The sequence below is a fragment of the Solanum lycopersicum genome, chromosome 1 (genome assembly GCF_036512215.1).
Source record: "Solanum lycopersicum chromosome 1, SLM_r2.1".
Taxonomy (NCBI): Eukaryota; Viridiplantae; Streptophyta; class Magnoliopsida; order Solanales; family Solanaceae; genus Solanum; species Solanum lycopersicum.
In genome coordinates, this window is record NC_090800.1 from 3663975 (window position 1) to 3689559 (window position 25585).

Genomic DNA, 25585 nt, shown 5'->3' on the forward strand with positions numbered 1-25585 from the left:
ACGATTTTTCAAATTATGGATTTCAGATACATCACTGGATTTCCAGATACATAGGTGAGGAATATATCCGAGAGAGAATGGATGTATTAGAGAAAGGATAGGACACCGGAATACATAGGTGAGTGATGTATCATAGAAAAGAGGGATGTATCAGAGAGGGAAATATGGATGTATCAGCGAGAGCAGAGTAATATATCAGAGAGGAGACTGTTGAATAATATTTTTTTATAAATGGTAGGGAATTTCAGAGGGTTATAATAAAATAAGATTTATATTTAGGTAATTTTTTCATAATTGTAAATGTTTAACGAGTTGAAGTGATAAAACCTTAAGGTCAAATCAGTTAAATTTATATATCAGTTCTACCTTTTCGGAATAATCTAATTTTGAATTTTCCTTTGCATTAATACGGCGATTAATATATAGACTACAATTCAAATTTATCAATAATTGAGACACAAAATGGGTCAAAAATACCCTTTTTGAATATATATATATTTTTTAATTTTTAAACACATCTTCTTCCTAATCAAAATATTATCAAAGAACACTATTTTTATTTTCTTTCTTCAAAAATTACTTTAACAAATAAAAATGTAGGAAATAGTTTTTTCCCATCTTAATATCATTTTATCAATTAAAATAGAATAACTTCATGTACCTTTCTACATATAATTTATCGCATTTCTGGACCAAAGAATTGAATGCAAGACATTTTTTAACCAAAGTATTAACGGTAAGAGAATTTTTTAGACATAAATGGACGGTATTTTTTATTCCTTTCCCATAGTATAAGGGCATTTTTGACCCTTTTCCCTAGTTTATTCTCTTTCTTCTCAAATTATCTATCAAATGACATTCTGATATACGAAATTTGATATCGTCATGTTCAAAATCGTTAAAATCGTTAGGTACATTTATATAGAATTTTGATTATACATTTATCTATATATATATATATATAACAATTTATTATATTATTGCCACTAAATATTATCATAAAATTTATTATAAACAAATTACAAAAATAACTATATTTATAGGGTTATTGAAGTTATTCTCATTGGAATTGACAAGCTAGCATTATGATAATTCAGTTCTAGAAACTTGAAAACAACACATTTTTTTTTGAAATGACTAATCAAATTATAGAGAAACTAAATTAAAAAATTAAAAAAAAATAAAAAAGAAATGGAAGAATCTTGTTCCAAATACCAAGAATATCACCAAAAAAAATTCCAAGGCATATGACCAACTCACTAGGGCCAATCTTCCCTTTTATCCATAAAAAAATTAGCTGTCTTAGCAACATTTAAATTGAACAATTATTCACTAAAATAAATATGAATAGAAAAACTATTGAATATGACAAATATCAATATACATTTAAATAAAATAGTTATAATTTAATTTCTTTTTATGTTATATGGATATAACTATAAATAGCAATGTTAATGATATACCAATAATTAGTTTTTTATAAATATTTAATATAACTAAGTATTAAATAGGCAAAATTATTATTAATTCATAATTAATTATGTGATCATCAATATCCTTTCTTTCATCAATATCCCTATATTACATATTTTTTTTGTAATTTTCTCATCTAAAATCCTTTTAATTCAAAATCTTTTTATATGATTCTAGGAGATATTTTTGTGATTTAATTTCATTATAAGGTATTTTTGCTTTTATATTTTTCTTTCCATGACGAAATTGCATATATCCTTGCAAAGAGTGTCACCTTTAATGTTGGATCCATTTTCTTGTTTCGGTCACCGATTATAGATCCCCGACAGTCTATGATATGGAGCGTAGAGAATACCCGCCGTTCAGCCGAGCCGTTAAGTTATCGTTGTTAGCAGAGGGTGTAGAGAGAGAATTTTGTTGTTTGTCAAATTTGTATGTAGTATAATAGTTATATACATAGATAATTATATTGTAATATTAATAAAATGGTGATTTGTGAATACAAGTATATCTGGATACATAAGTAATTTATCCAATTTGATTAGGCAATACAATTATAGTTGAATACATCAATACTATATTTTTATAAATAAATACCTAAGTTGACATCAAGCCTCAAGTATTATAGGGAACTTCACGAAAAATAGATTGAGTTTTGTTGGTTTTTTCGATTTTTTATACAATCGAATACTTACACACTTTGATATATACATACTCTATTGCTTTTCCATTTTCTTATTTAACAACGGTGTATTCATATGTACAGTATATTGGTGTATTCATTTTTTTGGTTTAACAATAGCGTATCCATTTTTCAAACTGTTGTATTTATATGCTAAAATTGTACTACTTTACCTTGTTTGATGTATTAATACATTAAATTTTTATGAATACTTGTATCCTTGATATATTAATACTTTAAGTTTTATAAATAGAAACACCAATTTAATTCAAAGTATTCATATGCTAATTGTACAAGTAATACATTTTGCTTATTTAGTTATTGTAATTATAATTGTATTAGTGTATAAATAAATAAAAAATAAAAAAAACATATGCAAAAATACAACGAGAAAAAGATATGAATACTCTTTTATATTCAAAATTTTATGAATACCTTTATAATTAGTATTTAGTGAATATATTGTATTTAGGAATATAAATACAACTTATTGCATTATGTGAAAGAATCCTATTTGCATACAATATATAATTATTAATTGATAATTTAATAATGGAAATTTTCAGTTATTTAGGAACATAATAAAAGGTTAGCACTTGGGAGTTATGGTAACATATCATACCTTATTTAGTGCATTGTATAAATAGTAACAATAAAATAATAATAATAATAATAATAATAATAATAAATTCAATAGAAAAATGCAGCTAAAAATTGACATAAAGCGTAGTCTTTTTTATTAAATAACATATTTGTAGCTATTAAACTTCAATAACCCTATAAACATAATCATTTTTGTAAGTTGTTCATCAATAAATTGGTTGGTACGTTGCAAAAGAAAATTAATTATTTTAAATTGGCATCTGATACTCATACTAAAGTTCGATTAATTTGAATTTGTATCGAATAGGGCCTTATTCAGGATGAAAATCTCCCTAGCAGGGATTTTTTCATGACTCGAATATGAGACATGTGATTAAAAATGAATAGTTTTATCCACTGCACCACATGTTTTGATGATAGTTTATTGCAATATGACACTAAATGAAATCAAATATTCTTTCCATCTCATTTTAATAATCGTTTTGATTATTATTTTCATGTTTTTCAAAAACATATAAGGTGTGATTTATTATATTATTTGTATTTTAATAGAAGTAAATTGGTTTTTTATTTCTTAAATATTCTTTTATTTTATTTTTAATTGTTTATTATATTAAAAATGGTGTGATCAAAATGTGTTACATTACCACTTGACCTTGCTTCATTTAAATTTATGTTAAATCTAATCTAATATACAAATAAAATATATTGTTTAGAAAATTCTGTTGTTTTTTTACGTTTGGAACATTACATGTTTGTTTTGAAAATATTGTTATATTTATTCTTCCAAAATAATTTTTTTAATGGCATATATATATTTAATGTTCTCTTTATAACTTGAGGTGCACATGAGCTTTCTCTATTATTAATAAATAAATAAATAAAAGTCTACAAGTACATCACTTTGTCAAAGAAGGTGAAGTACTAATGTTTCACGTCTTGGATGTTTCAAGTCTTAAATATAAAAAAAAATTATATCTTTCTCTTAAGTAGATTTCACGTAACGTAAATTCAAAATTAATTCAAAACTTTAATACGAATATTGAACATTAAGTTAAATAAATAAAGTTTCACCTGGAAATTTTATATTTTATCCTACATTTAATTATGGAATAAGTGTTTGAAAAATATTTCAACTTTGGTCGAAGTTGTTGTTGCGATACTAAACTTTCATGAGGATCTATTACCTCCCTAAACTATTTAATAGTGTATTTTTATCCTCCTGAACTATTTAAAAGCGTATTTTAAAAGTATATATATGTCCACATGAACACCTTATTATTTATAATTTCACATTATTTTTTGTGTCGACATGAGCAAATATATATGTTTAAAATACAATATTAAATAGTCTAAAAAGGTAAATAGATTCTCGTGAAAGTCTAGTATCACAACTGCAAATTTGATCAAATTTGAGATATTTTTCCGACCCTTATCCATTTAATTATAATGTACAATATTTGGACTTTTCCATCCATATTCCTTGTGCTAAATAAAAGAAAAAATTGTATCTTCCACATAAATTGAATCAATTCAATGTATATAATTAATGTAATATAGATAGCATATATACTAATACATAGTTGCTAGTTGGAATAGTATCCAATCATAACATGACTTGTCTTTGACAACCAAAACATCTCAAAGATCTAGTGAATCTTTAATTTCAATTTACCAACAATCGTATGATCGAGATTTTTTCATTTTTGATCATAAAAAATGTTGGATTTGAGTTTTGAAAATAATGAAAATTTTCAGTTAAGAGTATAGTACTTCTTTTAATCATAAACTTATTTAGGATAAATCTAAATAACTCAATAAATTTTAAATATTAAATAGTTAAAATGAGAGAGAGAAAAAATATTGTATCCATCTAAACCCCTAGCTATGGAAGGTTTACAAAAGGGGAAAACACAAAATAAATAAATAAATAAATATATATATATATATAATTGTAATTCAATCCCTTTTTAGAATGATCGAATAATCAAAGATGATGAGTTGAAGTTTTGAATATGAAAAAAAATTTAGTAGAGGATATTTTTTCTAAATAAACCTTACGTTATAAGAATTCGAACTAATTAACCTTTAAAGCGGCGTTGAAGTTTAAGCACTTAATTTATCTCTTTTTTTTTTTAATTTACATGAAAAAATCTTGTTGAATCATAGAATATGACCAAAGGAACATTTGTAATGCAAAATTAAAATTTGTACTTTTGAATATGTGAATTGAAAATATTCCTCTCTAACTATACTTGCTTTTATTAAGCTTTTAAAAAGAGTTTTATTGATGCATCTTTTTAACTACAAACAAAATAAATGACATATACATTGCTTAACATCTTTTAATAGGCCGATTCATAAATAAATTCTTAAACTTGTTGGGTTTTTCACTTCAGGTACCTTAACTACGTTATTTTCCTATTAAATCATTGAACCATCCATAATTTGTTTCTTTTAAACTGTTGGCTTATTTTGATAGATTTTTCTATTGTAAATGCCTTCAGTTATGTTCGCATTGTAATGATTTTGATTGAAGGAATAAAAATGAATTGTGTGTTTGTCTCATTTATTTTCTAATGTGTTCAAATGACTTGAAGAAAAAAATACAATTATTCTCGTACATTTGCACTATCAATTGGACTAATGAGTTCTAGAACAATGTGTATTCTCTTTCAATACCCCCCTCACAAAATCGATTTCCACATCAGCCAACAGTATTTAAAAGGGAACAAATTATGGATGATTCAATGATTCAGTAGGAAAATAACATAGTTGAGGTACCTGAGAGTAAAAACCTAACAAATTTAGAGATCTGTTTATGTATTTGACCTTTTTATATCATTTATAAAATTATACTGAATATATAATTATTATACGTGATTTTTTTCGACAAAAATAATTAAGAGTAATAATGTATACATGTTCTGAGTTAATATCTTTATGATATTATATGAGTAGTTTGTACTTCAAAGAATTTAAATACTTGAAAATTATATGAAATTTTTTATAAATTATTGTAATTTGTTTTATATCAATATGAAAAATTACATGTCAAAGTAATAGTATAATTTAACTCTTTGAAAAATAAAGCATAGATATTTTGAATATTTCTTTTATTCACTTTAACTTCTTTTTAGGCAATTATTGCAAGATAGGGAATTAGGTTCTAAGGCTACGTGGAAAACTTGTAATAGGACACGTCCTCCTTTAATCGTCATGGTTCAATCAGTAGCGAAAGCAAAAACTTTTATTAATCAGTTATGATATTATTAATAGTCAATAGATTAATAGAACAGGTAATATTCGTACCAAGAGATGAATATCGATTCAGTCTACTTCTAATATTACAAAATTAATGAGAATTTGGATTCGATACATACTTATTTTATTTTAAAAGATTTTTTTTTGATCCAAAATGGTTTTCTCAATGGGAAAAAAAGAAAAAAAAATTGAACTTCTAGGGTTTAGGATTTAGGGTTTAGAAAAGTAATCATTAAATTTACAATTATTAATTTTCACATGACAGTATGATTATTTCGACTCCAACACATTGTGGCTAAATTGTTTGGATTCTCTCAACAAGAGGAAGAAAAGGAATAAGAATTTAAAAAAGAATGTTATGAGTGTAATAGCATATCAATCACAACACTTTGGATTATATGAGACAAAATAGAAGCAAGAGCATACCACATCAATATCAAATTGACAAGTGGCAAATGCACGAACTCATTCCATAAAGTCCTACAAATGAAGATTCAAGCCCGACACAATATAAGTGAAGATTCTCACAAAATCCTACAAATAAAGATTCAGCACTGTTATGCACAAACTCATCACACAGAGTTCATCTATTCGAGTCTCTCATGTATGAGCCCATCGCCCATTGCACAAAGTCCTACAAATAAAGATTCAGGTTTGTCATGCATGGGTACAAACTCATCAGACACAGTCCTACAACTAAAGATTCAGGCCCGTCAGGCACAACCCATCACACAAATTCCTACAAATGAAAATTCCAATAAAGTCCTACAAATGAAAATTCTGGCCTATCATACACGAACTTATCACACAAAGTCCTATAAATGAAGATCCAGGCCTATCATACATGAGTTCATCGTCCATTGCACAAAGTCCTACAAATGAAGATTTATGCTTGTCATGCACGAACCCATCACACAGTTCATCTATTCAAGCCTGTCATGCATGAGCCCATCGTCCATTGCACAAAGTCCTATAAATAAAAATTCGGGCATGTCAAGCCTACTTTCCATAATCTAAGCCGGGTGGTGGAGAGAAAAAAAAACTTAAAAGAAGAGTCCGATAATGGCTTGTCTAAGATTCTTCATCAAGATAAATATGTAACATGGAAATAAAAAGGAAATAATCAGCCATTGCTCATTTTCTTGTCAGAGAAAGCTTCTTTTCTTCTTCAAATTGTTACATTGTACAAGGTATCATCACAAATTACACAAATTTAACACCCCCTATCTATGATACAAGAACTCCCAACAGAGATTTCAGGACTATATATATTTCATCAATAATATATATATATATGGGACCTCAAGTCCTCTTTTACCATAGACAAAAATAATACACCTAAAAAGAAGAAAAATATATATATCAACAACGCTGAGAAAGTACAATAAACAAAACAAAAATCCAGCACTACAAGCCCTTGATAACGAAGAAGACTCTAATTCCTTCTACTTGCCTGTGGCTTAATTTACAAAGGCCCCAACTCGAAACCCTCAACTGCTTCAATCAAGTTGAACAGGTGCATCTGCAACCTGGGAAAGTTTCAATCTTGCTCTGTCTGAAGCCTGTCCTTTCTGTTGAAGATCCCTAGGGTCTCGAAGCCTCATATCTCTACAAGATATCTATAACTCCGCCATTTTTCGAAATGGCATCATGCTGTACATACAACTGGAATTCCTCGATGTTAGCAGGAGCCTGAAGTGCAGGGAACAATCTTCACTACTATCTAAATCCAAGCAAGAGAACCTCGATCATTGGCAGTTTGAGGACGACCTCTAGTTGGCGTAGGTGGTCTGTTAGCATTTAGCTCCTACTCAAACAAAGCAATGTAAGCAAGATTGATATAGATCTAAGTAAAGTTAATAGTTGAAGCAAAAGATCTGGAAATATTGAACCTGCATCCAAGTGTCTTCCATACGCTCAGGTGAATTTTCGGGTGATGAAAGTGCTGGTGGCAATGGGTGAATAAGTTTTGGAACAACTACAAGATCTCTACCCAATACCAAGATTGCGCCAGCATTATTAGCAGTACCTGCATCCACAAAAAAAAATATAAGAAAAATCCAGAGAAATACTTAGAAAAAAGATAAAATTCGCTATCTTGAGTAGAACTCTTCCCAATTTTCCAACATCTAAAATTAGAACATACCACAATAATTGGTGGCTGAAAATAGTGTAATTAAATGTCCCTGAGCAAATCGTTCAAAGCCATCCATCACACATTCGTGCGCTCGCACTATCAGTTGAAGATCATTGTTGTTGCAAAATTCCATCACACGATCAGGCTGCACATTGGCAAAGGCTTACATGAGGACACAGGAAATGCTAGAGAAACTGCACTCAACCAAAATTCTACAGAAACAAGATTAGAAGAATAACCTACAGTTTCCACAGACCAAAACCAGAATTGAGCCAACAGCAAAATGATGTCCCTGATACTTATAAGAAACCTTCAAGGACACCCAGCTGACTGAACCAAATACCATTAAAGGACTGTTGAATGCAATTTTCTTGGAAGAGAGTAATTGCACCCAAAAAAAACAGATTCGCTCAGACCCTTGTAGTTAAAACGTAGAATTATTGCAAATGGCAGGACTGCAGTTGATCCCAAAAAAGTTGTACTAAAGATTTTGGAAAAAACACAGCCTATCAATGAAAAAATTTAAGTAATAGAGGGCATGTGGAGACTGACTTTTGTGGTTCAAATGCCAGTTGATACAGCTGAAAAAGAATGTGGCAGCTCCCAAAAGGTTGGTCTAAAACCAGTCAAATGAAAATCAATTTCATTACTACCCTGAAAGAAGAGACTGAAAGAATTACTCACCCCAAAAGTAACCAGCCCTGGACCTCTTGCATTTGGTCTTAACCCTTCAACGCTATCATTTTCCGTTGGATCAGACCTAGATGTACACAAGTAATGTAAGGAAGTGGGAGATAATCAAAAGTAAAAGACATAAGAAAAAGAAAAGACAGAGACTAACCACAACAAATCCATCAGAATAATCGACCCTGCTTCCATGGTGATAGGACGCTGGATATTCTCTATCTGTTCTACATGATTGATCGACCTTCCAATGCCACCGTGCATACAGATTATTTTTTTCTCAATTAATGCTGCGAGAGGAAGCCAATTGAACAACCTGTTAATCCGATGCCAAGCCCAGATTCCATCTCTCTCACCCTGTTCCAGATATGAACATCAGTAGCTAACTCAGAAACTGGAGTTCTTTTCCAGTAAGTGATCTCATACCATGCGTTCAATGCACTCAATTCGAAAGCCGAAAAGTGCATTTATATCTGCCGCTTCATGATTCCCTCGAATTAAATGAACGTTGTGGGGATGCTCAACCTAAATCAACCATTTTATGAGCGTTAAAAAAATTTAAATAATTACAAAAGCAAAAGCAGAGCTAACATCCAGACAGAACAGGTACCTTTAAAGCAAGGAGAAGAGTCATGGTCTCCAAGCTGTGCTGGCCCCTATCAACATAATCTCCTAAGAAGAGATAATCGATATACCTGATGATAATTCACAAAGAAATTTCTTGTTAGAATCATTGAGACTATCTCTGATTGGCAGATAAAGGATCACCTAAAGTGTGCTTAAAGCCCTATAGGGTAGTGAAGCCTGAGTTGTGCACTTTGTCTAGCTCAATTGGGGATCTAGTGAGGCATCAATGCGCAAAGGCAAGCACAATTTCATTAATTGATTCTGTGTATAAGAGCATCACACTTGACAACACATTTAGTTGGCGACTACGAATAAGAAATTACAAGTTTAGTATAAGAAAATTGGCCACTTAGAAACATAAAACTACATCATCTCATCTAATTCAGGAATTCAATGATTTTTAACTTGATGACATGATTTTAACTACATACATATATATAGAAATAAAGAGCTTAACTAATTATTTTCAATTCTTCTGTCCGAATAATTTTATTTTATGATGGAAAAATCCCAAGGGCTGGTGCACGTTCAAAACTCGATAGTTAATGGACTGCCCCCCTACTTTTCTCCTCTTAAATACCAAGTTTTTGTTTAAGGTGGGTTCAAACCAATGATGAGCGTGTAACACACATATCACGCATTACACTCTTACCACTAGACAAAAGCCCTGGGGGCATCCAAATAATTATTTTTAGCTTTTATAGTTGCATTTTCTAGCATTACATTTCTATTTTTTCTTTATTGGATTTTTTCTTGCTAAAACCCATGCTTTAATTGCACTTTGCACTTGAAGCCTCAGCAGACTTGGGCACTTCTCGACTTTTGACTACTTGGTTGGGTAGGAGTACGTGAGACCTAATACTTGAGGGATGTAAGTGTAACAGCTTTCAAGGCTAATTGTAAAGAAGCGTGAAAATTGGTCTAAACGCCATTATCATTTTTTTTTTTTAAAAAAAGTTGTAATTGATCTTTGTCCAAATCTAGTTTCTGTTTCAACTTTTTGTTTGCAATTTGTCCATATCTCACTCGTTTCATTCTTTTGTTCCTATTTTTTCCAATTACTTGTAATTTTGGCTCTACTTGATCAATCAAATTCTCAATCAGTTAGCTTATACATTGTTGATTATTTGAAGAATAACCACAGTACTTCCTCCTATTCCATACCACTAATGCCTTTCATAAGCTCGTACCGATGTACCTTTCACATATGAAGACTTAGGCTCTGCTTTTATCCTAAAATGTTGTGCTCAGCAAATCACATCAAATAGCAGGCTCTGCTCATCCAAAGATTCTTTCTACTATGTTAATCTCATCTACGAATTCTACAGCTTCTGATAGTAGATTCTTAGTCCGAGGACTATTTTGTAGTCTATTTCTGACACAAAGAATACACCATCTTAGTGCTAATCATTAACAAAATTTACTTACCTTATGCACCCAAAAGGCCAAAAAAACGCTTCCCTACCTTAAATAGGTGCCGCCATTAATAGTTATAACTTGTTCATAGCTCATTCTTTTCGAACTATTATTCCTATTTCACCCAGCTATAGTATTTTAGGCTACCACTCTTAACAAGATGTTTGATTATTACTATCTGTGTTGTGTTGATTATTTGCATAACATGGTACTCCTATTTCCTCAACTTTCTTCAATATTTATGTATTTCCGCATTAATCATGCCCTTTGACAGGCCTATAATCATATGGCTGTACATTTCTCTTCCAAATGCTTAAGCTCTGCCTTGTACCCAAAGATATTGTGCTCATCAAATAACAGCACATAGTAGGCTCATTTCATTCAATTCCTGCTGCTATGATCATCTAGAAGCTCTTGGTCATAAACTTCACTCTTCTTTATGCCATTTCATAATTCATACCAATTCACTGCTGATCCTCCATTGGAATCAGCTCAAAAGTCTTCTTTTTCATCCAAAGAAGACATCCTCATTTCTGCGACCAAATTCTTTTCAGCTGTATCATTTTGATAACACATCACACTCATTCAAGTTATTCAAGTGATTTCTGGTTAATAAGAACATAAATAAATATATGATCATACAACACTAAAAAATATAACATAAAAGAGAGACTAGCTTAAAAGTGAGTAGAATTCTTTTATCATCTTTTGTTATTATTTTTATTTCTTAAACAAACCCCCCCATAACCAAGTTACTGGAGAGAGGTAAAGTTTTTAAAAATTATTGAAACATTACAAATTAAGGGGTCCGAGTCTCATATCCATACATATTGACACTCATTTTTGCTCCTACATAACCAAGTCCAATCATCCTTAATAATCAGCATGAGCAATTCTCACCAAACCATTTCAGCAAACATACATCAGTAACTGCTACTCCTGTCCCTAATTACTTGTCCAATTTTCCATTTTTACTTGTCCATTTTGACAAATCAAGAAAAGATTAAAAAGAATTACTTATTATACCCTCAATTAATTAATTTTGAAAAAGGTAGATCTTGAAAATCTTAAATGTTTAATTCATCCACTTCATAATTAATAGGGGTAAAATTGTAAACTCACTATCTCAATCATTGTTTTCTTAATAGGGTCAATCCAAAAGTGGACTAATGATTAGGGACATAAGGAGTAATACTTTGGGCTTTGAAACTTTTGTATCATTATATGAAGCATTTTGTTCAACATTAGCCATTTTCATCAAAAAACTTACGACAACCATGTTTGCTTTCTGGTAGAGTAATGGAAGAAATCCAAATATATTTGCGACTATGTCCAATTAATCATTTCATCATTCTTTACGCATGGAATATAAATTAAGTGTCAGGAATGTATTATATCATTGCATCAAAACTTAGAAAAGTAAGTGTCATGAATGTATTATATCATTGCATCAAGTGATAAGAAAAAATGGTTAGTTTTGTCACACAAAATCAAAAAAAAAGTAAACTTAACACTTGGGGGAAAACTTGTCATGTTTTAGTTTACAAATAGTTTTGATACAATTAAGTAAGAAGAAAGGTGTGTGTTAACAGTCAAAACCACAGGGAAGGTTTGTGCACGTATCCCGAAAGAGAGTTCTAAGATCTCCAAAGAAATAACCTAAGCAGGAGGAGGACATTATAACTACAAGAATTAGCACCTCCGCTAGTTTGTTTTTTTAAAAAAAAATAGAAATACCAAATTATGGCAGATGGAAAGCTAGAACGTGCAAAAAGTGGTTAAGCACATTTGCTGACCATATCCTTTTAGCTATTTCCTTGACATTGAAATGTTTTAGTTTGATCTAGTGCATTTTTGCCCAGAATGCTTTCCAAGATTGGCATCCTTATTTTAGACTAATTTAGAAAGGACTTCAAATTTCCTTACTTCAAAAAAAGCACTCACGGGTGTGACCTAATGGGCAATAAAGGGAGTTCAAAATCATGAGGTCTCGGTTCAAATCTTAGCGGAGGCAAAACACTAGGTGATTTCTTCCCGTTTGTCCAGGTCTTAGTGAACAAAGTTAACCAGTACCTGCGTTGATGGGAGCTAGCAAGTGCGCCTAGAAACTAGTCAAGGTGTACACGGCGCACAAGCTGGCCCGGACACCACAATTATGAAACATACATCATTTGGTTTCTCCCTCGATACACTGTTCCCCTTCTATTTGTATGCTCGAGGGAGTTTCTATTTATCTTTGGGTAGCTACTAACAGACTTTATTCAATAAGGTATACAAATTTATTAGTGTACAAAATAATTCCCACATAGAAATGTTTACAACCCACATAGAATGTTTACAAAGTAGAGGATCTCAAGTTCTCATTCAAAAACATGACTCTCTCTCTACAAAGAGCAACAAATGTATGTTTTCCCTAATTACTAGCAAGAGCTTTGCATGATGGAAAAAAAGGTGATTATCATCATTATAAATATTGACAAGGTATTATAAGACTTTTTCGCCAACTTTATGAATATAAAATGCACAAAAAATTCATAGATACTGAACACAGGCAACCTAAGCTGCTTAAACGGCGGAACTGTTGGTTAGAACAAGAAACATGAAGCAAGATTGAGTCAAGACACTCACGCTATGTCTCCAGCAGTTGATGGGGAACCATACTCATCAAAAAGACGCATCAGATCCCCAAATTGCCCATGCAAGTCACCAAATATCTTAATAGGAGCTCTTAGCTGTAAAACACTAGGTTCACTGGAAAATATTCTCTCTGCACTATCACAAAGATCAGCTATTTCATTGCAATCCAAGAAAAATTGCCGTCTGACAGGCGGCTTCCAACCTCGAGGTTTCAGAAGATGGGCAATCACCTGAAAAGGTAAGGGGAAAAAAGATATAAACTAAAAGCATGTGGTTTATGATACAAGATATATCAGCCAAAGCTAACAACAGATATTCTAAAAAAGTAGAGTGTATTCTTTTATTAGGAAGGAAGGTGTATAAGAAAGTGGACTATTTTCTTCTTCAATCTGTATTGAGAATATTTAACTCCGCATGTGTGAGCTTGTTCACATTGCCGTTCCGAAGCCCAGATAAATAAAATAGCACAAAGCCGGTGTTGTAAAAGACGAAAAACTTAAAAAAGCACTCCACAGCTATTGGTGCTTTAAGCACCACATGCAGTTGTGTGAGTTTTAGGTGCAAAACTAGCCAAATCACATTGGGGCAACCGGAACTAGAGAGTACAAATTTATCGGTCCGGCCCAGTAGACGTGTGAAGCTAAAGCCATAATTCTCATTGCTAATCAATATTATTGAACCACATAACCGAAGTAATCATACCTTTTTGGGAACACTGTTAACGGACATTTGCCTATCCAAAAGTTTTCTCGCTGCTGTTGCATTTTCTGGGGTTCCATAACTTACTCGCCTGCCTTCATTTTCAAATTGATCAATTGAAAGTTGTCGCACCATGCCACCTAGGGCACCCCCAGTCTCTGCAGCTACAACCACCTACAGGTGCATTAAATACATTAAATCAGTTCACATACAAATTTAATCTGATAAGAGAACATATTATTTTAGGCATAGGACTAACAGCACGGTGATGCAGCCTAACTCCAGTTGGGGTAGAATTATTTGAATCAGGTTTGATCAAGGCAGGTTCCTCTTCACCACTAGGTGTTGCCTCAGCTCCCCGATCCCTATCTGGAAGTTCAACTTCACCATTACCTTGTTGTCGAGCTTTGGCAGCTGCTAGTGCAGCAGTAATGGCCTCTGCTTCTGCTGCAGAGGCCTCCACAAGGTATTCAACACCTTTGCCAAGTTTCCTACAAATTAAGCCATGGGAGATGGAATTCAAAAAATAAAATTGCAATAAACGAATAACAGCAGATATTGTCATTCTTATGCAACTGCAAACTCACCGACATCCTTGTAGCATGGCATTTTCAGTGCTTATATCAGTAAACATATCACCATTTACAGGAGGGGCAACAGGACTTCCCAATATAACAGAACCATCATTAACTTCCTCTGGAATGGTTTGCCTTGTTCTTTCATCACCAAATCCATACCTTCCGGTAATCCTTCCATCTTGAACATTAGATGCTGCAGCTGCAGCGGCTGCATGTGAAGCTGCACTAGTTGTTTCAGCAGCAGCCAAGTCTTCCGCGACAAGCAAGTCATCTAGCAGTACCCCTGCGGCAAAAACACCAACTCAGATACCGTCTTGGTATTACAAAATATCACCTACACATAGAGATTCCAAAACATCAGCCATTTCTCAACACCAGAAGCAAGAATGCAGCATAAACCAGGAAACTACCTCAATACCTGCTCCTGGGGACATAATTAACTAGAGAGCTTTGTTAAGCAAGTATATTTCATAACAATAGTTTTATATAAGTAGGATCAATCCTATTTGCAAAATTAAGTTGCTCGGTCTTTTCAAATCCTTGCCACACCTATGTCGACACAACATGGGGGTGGGGGTGGGGGTGGGGTGGAATCCACACTGAAATTCGGTCAACTTACCTAAGGTGTTTTGCCTTCATCTACGAATGGAAAGTATAGATTAATTGGGCTTTTGGTTTTTTAATCAATTGAAATATATACTCTTTTTTTTTATAAACAAAAAAAAAAGGAAATTGAGATATATACTTCAACTGTCATAATATATATTTATTGGTTGTTTCCCAGTACCCATGTCCACACTCGGATCCATACCCCCTGCTAAGATATGGTATTGGGCCCAACTCAATCTCAAAATATAGCTAATGAGGGGATATTTGTCCATCTCCATATAAGGAGACCAATTTCTCATCCCTCTACCGATGTGGGACTTCTTAACACTCCCCAAGAAACCCGAAACTGGAGCATGAACCCTTATAAATGGGGCCCAACATCGGTGAATAACAAATTAGGATGGGTTCGACACGGATAACATGTACATATATGGTGCATAGGTCTAACTCAATCTCAAAAGCTAGTTTATAAGTGGAGGTTTGTCCAAGTCCATATAAGGAGACCAATTTCTCATCCCTCTACCGATGTGGGACTTCTTAACACCCCCGAATCCTAAAATTTATTTAATGAAGAGTCCAGTCTTTAGATCCGCACCGTACTGGATACCGGCATCAAGTCCGAGCAACTTAGTCGAAAATTACAAGTAGATGCCATTCTGGTACTCAGAAAGATGTAAGAGCTAGGAGATTGCTAAGATTCACGCATCTAGCAGTATTTTGGTATCTATAGTTTGGAAAGTCAATAATTACATAATTTGGACTGAGAAACTAATGATCCCAATCCAGATCATCTAATTTAGTGCTTCAGCTTCAACAGTACACATCCAAGATTCCAACACTTCATTTGGAATAAGTTCAATGAATGTATTGAAGGCATGAGTCCATAATAACCTCTCCTAGGCACATATTTCATTACAGTAATTTAAGCAAGTGTACTCCATAATAATTCTTTCACATAAGTAGATGGCATTACAGTACTTGGAAAGAGGTAAGAGCTAGGAGATTAACTAAGATTTAGGAATCTGCCCGTATTTTGGTGCCTATAGTTTGGAAAGTGAACAGTTTCATGAGTTGGAGAATTGCCACAACTCAACAAAAGACTTTCATCTGAGATCAGCTAGTTATTGTTCTAATAATTGATCACAGCTTCTAGTTTACATCTCCAACACCTTTATTTGGAGTAAGTTTAATCAAATATTCAAAGGCACATGTTCCACCGAAGAATAAGGGAAGAGTTTGATCTCAATCTCATCAATGAAGTGCGCATTATAGGTAAGAGTTTTGGTTTTTCTTATGACGGGAGTGTCCAGGCAAGCTTGCGCACACCTCGACTATTCCACCAGGTACATCCTACCTCCCACTAGCATAGGTACAGGTTAACTCTACCAAGGCAGATAGGGTGGTGGATAGGGAATACATTTTGCTGTTTTTGAAGCCTTCAATAGCTTACATATCGAGCAATCAGTTATCAATGTAACCTGGTTGTAATTAGATGGTGTTATGATGTGAACAAAAGGAGGTGCTCTTAATTGCAGTTCAATCTACTGTGCAGGCCCGCTTTTTAAACCTTTTCCAGCAGCAGGGTATGAACATACCTTTGGTGTCATTTTATTCACATGGAAAAGATATTCAGCAAAGTAGAAAACAAAGGAAGTGATCTCAGCATTTCAGAGGCATGTCTTTCACTAGAACAGATAAGGAGTCCATCCCATTTCTCTTAAGCAACAAGAGACTCTTTTTGGCCTACAGCGCCAATTTAAAATCCCTCAATGGGGATAGCTAACTACTAGGTGCTATACAAAGAGCATCCGTTCTAGTTGCAACTCCACCAGGCAAAAGTTGGCCAACCAAGACCAGACCTTTTACACCTTTTACATTAAAAAAAGACATTCGTTCTTAATATTTTAGAACTTAAAAGACAGGCAAGTTAAAACATTAGTTTCTGTTGCATATAAATATATGAGATGGTCACACAATTCTATAAGGTGTGAGGTACTGAGTTTAAACCTCATTGTTACCCGTCATCAAAGAGAATTTCTGAGTGCTTTACCGAAGAAAAAGACTCAAGCTACAGCCCGCACATAAGGAGGCGTATTGCAAGCCAATTTAAAAGTACATACAAATTGTGCTCCTCTTAACAGTTAGATATTTAGACAATGCGGCACACATTTCACCAGTTTCAGTTTTCAACAGCAGCATTTAGTTTTAGTTTTAGTTATATCAGCATGGCTTGGCTCGCAGTCTAGGCACAGCAACAAATTACACAATTTACCTACGAAAGACAAAGAACCCACCTATTAGAAAGTGAAACATAAGAAAAGTAGGCAGTTACCTTACCAATGGTATCCATAATCAGTGGAAATAGGATAAATTTTTTTAAAAAAAAAAATCTATCGAGAAAGTACAGAATAGATGTTGCTCACGCATTCCAAGAACTTCCATTTTTCTATCTATATTTTACTTTACAAGTAGCTAAGATCGGGATTTAGCTGGGCTACTTATAAACACATACACCAAACAGCACATCCTCAGCAGGGAGGAAGTAAGAACATAGAATTAAATGTCTTCAGTTATCTTTTTTTTAAAATAAGTAATGTCTTCAGATCATACTCAAAAAAGTGAAAATAGTTGTCATCTGAATATATCAAATTAGAAGCGAATAGATGGCCATATTCTAGCATTACCTCCACGTAAACCACCATACATATATACCAAGTCACCAACAGCAGCAGCCGCATGCCGACAACGCCTGGTCAATTCAACTGCGGCATCTCCCCCAGCCGCATCTGCACTGTATCTACCTGTCCTAGGACTGGTGACAACAGATTTTATGTCACACCACACTCCTGCAGCAGTATCAAGAACTGCCACCAGACAAAAGTTAAAGGAAAGAAAGAAATATGCACGGTTTTCAGGGATTAACATTTAAAATAATAATAACAATAATTAGAAGTTCAAGCAAAATCAGTTGTCTGTAAGAAAATGACAAGAAATCATCAAAAAGTACCGGCTATACTGGAAGAGTCTTCTACCATGCGTCCACCACCAAGAGCCCCTCCAGAAACATGGAGCCGAGCATTTACAAATACCTAAATTACCAGAATACAACTGATAAACACCTTACAATTTGTGAGGATTAACTGAGTCATTAAAACCACTTACTGCGGCATGCTGATATCTAGGAGATGGTGACACACCAGGAGCAATGGCCCATTCCCACCGCCCATCTCTATGTTTGGCCAGTCCATATGCACTTGCAAGTGGCTAAGAATCACCGAGACAAAAGAATATGGTAAGTACAACAATCACGCAAGCCCATATTCTTAAATCCAAGTCGCAACAATCATAGTACAGATTAACTGCAAATCAGATCCAAACCCTTCAAAGAAGCTTCGTAACGTTTACATCCGTTTAGAAAAATTCAAAATTAGACATCATCACAATCATCTATGACCTGGTGCTGCAAATTGGTAAGCCAGACTTGGTGGTTATCAGGAGAGGAACACTGAGGAGAATGAGATGGCAATACAACGGAACACAGGGGCTCAATGGACATCAGACAGTAAACTAAAACATGAGGAAGTGCGGCCATTCATAATTGTTGCTAACATACAACAAATAAATAAAATGCCCCCCTTCCCCTCTAACAGCTTAAACTTTGGAGATCAGACAGGATATTAAAACATGAGGAAGTGTGGCCATTCATAATTGTTGCTAACATACAACAAATAAATAAAATGCCCCCCTTCTAACAGCTTAAACATTGGCTATTTACACAATTGAACATGTTATTAGAACATGCAATTTTCAGGTCTAACTTCCAACCATTAACAGAAATAGTGTTCACGTGCTTGACCCAAAAAAAAAAAAATCAGACCTGCAAGTGAATGATTAATCTAACCTGCAATATATTGTCCATATAAATATGAAAAGGGAGAATAATTGAAAACTGGGGAGTGTGAACAACTATATTTCACCACTATTTATCCATGAAGGTGACTGGCAACAGCTTACGAACTAAGTAACATAGCTGGGAATCATGTAACATCAAGAATATGGGCGCTTCATGTGTGCGTGAAGGTAAAAAGAAAAATTCTTTGAGAAATGATGGATATAGAAGAGGTAGCAGAGGTGGTAGAATTGAAGCAAAGAGGAATAAAAAAAGGTAAACTTCATGGTAACATAGCCTACCAAAGTGAATGGTATTTAATATTTATAAGACAAGAACAATTATCACCATAAGAAACATTTTTTTTGTTTGCAGTAGAACATGATTCACTCACCACACTATTGGCATCCCGCCCTCCACAAAGCAGAAGAAGACCATCAGAGCGTGCACTTGCAGTTGCGTACCTGGCCAAGTAACATAAGCTGATAAGCATTTCCATTGGTTGGTGCAGATCAGGATTGCAATAATTCATTTCAGCATTGATCTTATGGAAGGAAACTCATGCTAATCCACACAGAAAATTCAAATGGAAATGCCAAACTTTTTCAACCAAACACATAAAGGATTTTTTTCACTGAATGGCCAACATATCTGGTCGCATGTCACTAGACCCTCCTTGTTAAGCCCATCTTCCAAAGAAGGAAAGAACGCATTTCTATTTCTTTTGCAAACATTCTGTTGGCACATAGGCAGGCATGATACAAAGAAGCAGTAGCAACTCTAACGAATTATTGTTAACTCTGTCTGCAATATACTATAAAAAGTAAGTTTGAAATGTGTCCCTAATATTTTTTCATATCCACAGTACATGTATTTGTAGCTGATTTAGGTTTTCCTACTTATGTTTAATCTTTACTGCAAGCTTCACACCCAGCCAAATTCCCACGCACCCCTCCCGAAGTAAGGGGAAGAATAAAGAAGCTCTACACATCAGGTTTGGAGATACCAAACATTCTGTTAACAAAGATTTGTCATCTCTCTAGTATGGGTGTTCTTTTAACAAAGAGGTAATTAACAGGTAAGGGAAGGGAGTATAGGACTGCATCAATCAATCAAGTACTGATAGGACATGGTTGACAGAGTTCGAATGACCCTTGTGGAATGCGAAGTTTTAGTTTCCCAAATCATTGCACTATTCTATAGCTGGGTGTCAAACATGGCCTAAAAATTGATGGTCTACCCAGAAACCCAACATCCTATGGGTTGGACCCAAGATAATTTTGTATTGGGATGGGGGTTTTTTGAGAAAGGTATTGGGTTGATTTTTAGCCTGCCCAACATAACCTATTTTTAAATTGATATCCATTGTGGTCCAATTCTAACCCATTTGAAAGATTTACTTTAATTTGGTAACTGTTTTAGTTTTACTATAATTTTTTTCTATGTAATCACTTTTTTTGTACCATGTATCTTCTAAATTTGATGTTGTGCAGTTTTCACAGCATTAGACTAACACATTTGTCCAATAGTGCAAACAATAACCATAATCTAATTACATGATAAGTTTTCAATACTTCCAAAAGCTTTAAAATAAAATTGAATGAAATATAAGGGAGGCTAATTTTAGAACAAAAATATAAGTAAATGGATAAATCTAGATCTCACACTGAAATATTTTGATTTGTGAATTTTATTATGTTGACATTTTGACCCAGTTGATAGCTCCATATATTTCATGTCGCTCTGCATGAATGAAGGACTAGTACGAGACGATTTGGTTCCAATAGAAGAGGGTAAATTTGGCATTTCTTGTGTGTAATAATACTCATATTTTCCATAATGATTCAAAATGATATCGTACATAATTAAGTAAGATGATAACTTAAAACCCATCTACTAATGCCGAAAAACATTGTTTTTAATTAGAGCATTCTTTTTAATTAGCATTCAATAAGCCTTAAAAATTGGGTCAAGTTGGGCTGGTCATGAACCAACCCATTTTTCGCTCATTTCATCCCAAGTAACTTCTGGGCCGATTTCAGCCCAACCATTTATTGACTCAACCCATTTTCGCCCACCCAGATCCATTCCAACCTGCATATTTGATACCCCTAGCTAAAAGAAAATATATCATGTTTGCATGTCAGCTCAATTGTAACTGGAACTACATAATACCACATTAAATTTCTCTTGCAATCTTTGGAAGCCCAGCCTTCAGACCTGAAACTTCATACTAGCATGATGCAACATGATTCTCCACACAGTAGATGAAAAACAAAACAAAAAAAAGGAGAAAGCTGGAACAACCAGATCATTAAGAAAATATTTGGCCCATTGCAGGTGCAGTAGTTAAACTACATAACACCACACTAAATAATCCTGTAAATTTGGAAGCCCAGCCTTCCGACTTGGACTCCTTATTGTTCTAACGCTATTATTGACCAGAATGAGAAGTGCATTCAGTTCATTTAAGGTACACTAACTACCAATGACACTGCACTCAAGTGTAGATAATTCATAGACTAGAAAAGTGGATACCCACAAAGGAAATAGAGTAATACATTCTTAAAATCAACAATCATATAGATAGACTCTAATGACAGAAGGATTACAAGTAAAGAACAGAAGCAACTGGAGAATCATTCCTGCTACTATTTGGTGGACTGTCTGGAAAGAGAGAAATCTTAGAGTTATTGAGAATAGGGAGAGTAATATGCAGCAAGTAAAATTGAATTGTATTCTAACTGTGTTTTTGGTGTAATCAGATCTACTCTAATGACACTGTCTCTATCATTGATTTTTAGACTCATTATAGGGATAGGACAGTGTCATTAGAGTTCATTATGTAAAAATGATTTTCAGCACTGATTTAAAGAAATAGAAACAGTTACCAATCTCAAAAAAATATAGACAGACTTCGTAAGTTAATAAACCCGTTAATGACATTTTCCACCATTTGGTGCATATACTGCATTATCATATCACTTTATTATTTGTAGGGATAAGTTACCGTTTCAAATAGACATAATATTGAGATTTTCCACCATCTAAAGCACAAAACAATAGAAATTATGAAATGCTTGCAATGAGCAACAAGTGAAATAAAGTGAATCTGGAAAAGAAAAGAGAGAGAGGGATCTCATGAAATTTACATGCAAGGAGGAGGGCCTTCACCCTCTGGTTCCAATTTTCGCCATTCATATGGTTTTGCAGCAGTGTCCAAAGCCCAAACATCTGCTAGAGGTCGTTTTCCTGAAAAAAATGGACCGTGTTATGATTTTCTGACTGATATCATTGCTTACAATGGTGAAGCCTCTTTATTAGACTAACCATCATTTCCACCAATTGCCATAAGATATCTTTGCCCTACCAAAGCCATGACATGTCCATAACGAGGCCCTGGACCAGGTCCTTGGACCACAACCCTAAAATGACAAAATTATTTCAGTAGCTGTAATACAAGTATGTCAGTATTTAAATACATTTTTCACTAGTCAACAGCATACAAGTTCAATGACAACTACAGTTATTTCAAGTGATAACCTGTGCCATCTTGGTCGATGTTGTTGTGTAAGGTCCAGAACGTGAAGATCCTCAGCTGACAAACCAGCTGGACCAATTCCACCCTGGGATGGATCAAGATAGGCATCTTAAACTTGATGAGGTAGATGATCAAGCACAAGGAAAACAACATGATGTCAGTATACAAAACCTGAATGACAACCATAGTTCCAACAGCTGTAGCAACATGAGCAGCCCTCGGCGTCGGTGGCTCTCCAATTGGTGTGATCCTATGATTTCATCAAGAAACAGAAACACAATTCAACCTTTCTGTGAAAAGTACAAAACTGAATTTAGCAGATCACGGACGGACTAACAATCAAGACTTACCTAGACCATTTATTTGTCAGAACATCATAAGAGTGCACATCTGCAGTAGCTCCTGCTAAGCCTGAAATCAGATGGATAGCTAAATTGTTAGTTTAACTTTAAAATGTTCCTATTTCAGTTTTACTATCTATCAAGGCATGCTTCTCTACTTAAGAGGAATGACAAACCCCCTCTATCAACTGACTGTTCTAGATTAACCAGATTTCACTCTTTATATGGTAAACAGAACTAGTTAAAGAGAAGCCTCCTATTCTTGTGTTCCATGAAGGTTCTTCGAGATAACAACCAATAAGGGTGAATGTGTTTGGTATGGCCAAAATTTCTTCTAGAAATGCAGGGAAAACGTTCTTTGATTAAATCATTTTCAATTCTTGGGTTACTTTGAATCGTAAAAATTGATTTCTCCAATAAACTGTTGTTTATGAACGGAAGTCACTTCTTCTACAAATATCCCAACTCTAACCCATATCAAATGTTTCAGTCAACAACAAGACACTGTCATCAACCTTTAATAATCAAAGATATTATTAGAACACTATAGTTGCATTGTATCAACCTTTGTTGATGAGATAACACCAAAACACTATCCTTAAACCTTGTACTGTTTCATGCACAATTATTTCAATCCGAAAACTGAAAAGTAATCCAAAAAGGATTTCCATTTCATATTTCCTAGATGTTGTCCATTATCAACCTTTGTTGATGAGATAACACCAAAACACTATCCTTAAACCTTGTACTGTTTCATGCACAATTATTTCAATCCGAAAACTGAAAAGTAATCCAAAAAGGATTTCCATTTCATATTTCCTAGATGTTGTCCATTGAAAACTCACTTATGTATACTATATATATGTAAGAAACGTGCACATAATGCATATACAGCCTCAAATGGGAAACAAAGTAAGTTGTGGCAACAGACTTAAATGAGCTTGCACAAATTCTGAAACTTAGACTCTCAAACAACAACACACATTAATATTTAACTTTTTAATAGAATACCATAAAACATGTATAATTTTGTGTAGGGATTCTTTGGTCAAACTGAATATGCAAGGTCAATACAAAACAAAAGCATTAGTAAGCAAATGGAGACAATCTATCTTTACTCCCTACTTAACCTGCTAAGACAGAAAATATTAAATGGTGTAACCACCTCATCTAAAAGTCCCAATCAACTCAAAAGCACCAGCATCTCAAATTCAATAAGGAAACAAGAAAATCCAGTATTAATAAGAAAACTTACGAATTCCAGCACCTCCAGGAGAAGAAGGAGCTGCTGCAGCAGCAGAATTCCCCTCAAGCGCAGTAGCACCACCAAAGAGAATCAACCTAGGACCAATATAATTCGGACTTCCCTCCTCTCCAACAGCTGGAACCGCTGTTAGTGTATGTCCACACCTAGGGCCGGGACCATCTTCCTTCTTCTCTATAACAGACTGCACCACCGTATAAGTCGGAGCACACCTCGGCCCAGCCACCGGAGTAGCATTAGGAGTCTCAACCGGAGCCGATTCTCCGGCGTTTGATGACTTGTTCACCAATGTTGGCCCGTTATTCTGAACTGGATCCTGATCGGCTTCTGACGCCATTGAAGAATCTAAGTCCATATCTGAAAATTCAATTCGATACGATTGCAATTAGAAACCCTAATTTCAGATCCTCCGATTCAAATGCAGGAATTTTCCGATAAATCCTCTCTCTCTACCAATACATACACACTCTCTCTCTCTCTCTAAAATCTCTCTCTCTCTCTGTAAAAACTCTATATCTTTCTCTCTCTGCCCATACATATACTTTCTCTCTCTACGAATACATACACTTTCTCTCTCTAAAACACTCTCTCTCTCTACTGAGAATCCGATGATTATTTGATGAAATAACGGCGCTGAGTCTACTTAAGGGGTTGTTTGGTTTACAAACAAAATTACATAATTCAAATTTGGTTCATTTCATTGAATTATTAAATGCCATAATATAGTAGAAATAAACATTTACACATATCATTAATATATATAACTATTATTATATATATATATATATATATTTTATTAATATAAATATATTCTTTATAATAGGATTATGTAACATGGAACAAGGGAATATAAAATATGTTGAAATAATTTTATTATATATATATATTAATTTTGGCTTTTAGAATATTAAGGGGAAAATCTTTTTAAATAGGGTAAAAGTGTAATTTACTTATTTTATTTGTAAATTTTAATTCTACATAAATGTGATAAAAAATAATACATAATTGTTAATCTTATAATTAGAAAATTTTAGCAAATGTTAATAAAATAATTATATATTTTATTTCACAATTGTAATCTTTCATCTCGATAATCAAGTGGTTTTTATGCATTTTGTTGGTGTCCCTTCAGATTTTTTTA

General features: G+C 33.7%; 1 protein-coding gene across 1 annotated transcript; it reads right to left on the bottom strand.

Moving 5' to 3' along the window:
* Positions 1-7745: 7745 nt before the first annotated feature.
* On the bottom strand, positions 7746-24799 carry LOC101055539 (Hop-interacting protein THI140). The gene is made up of 21 exons (NM_001279093.1): positions 24436-24799; positions 23190-23250; positions 23011-23089; positions 22842-22924; positions 22629-22723; positions 22451-22550; positions 19693-19762; positions 18572-18673; positions 18417-18498; positions 18094-18273; positions 14810-15083; positions 14482-14713; positions 14226-14396; positions 13515-13753; positions 9454-9538; positions 9270-9368; positions 9001-9200; positions 8844-8919; positions 8169-8304; positions 7915-8051; positions 7746-7829 (listed from the first exon to the last, which is right to left on the bottom strand). The coding sequence occupies exons 1-21, from the start codon at positions 24797-24799 to the stop codon at positions 7746-7748; spliced, it is 2949 nt and encodes a 982-aa protein (NP_001266022.1).
* Between the last annotated feature and the right edge of the window lie 786 nt (positions 24800-25585).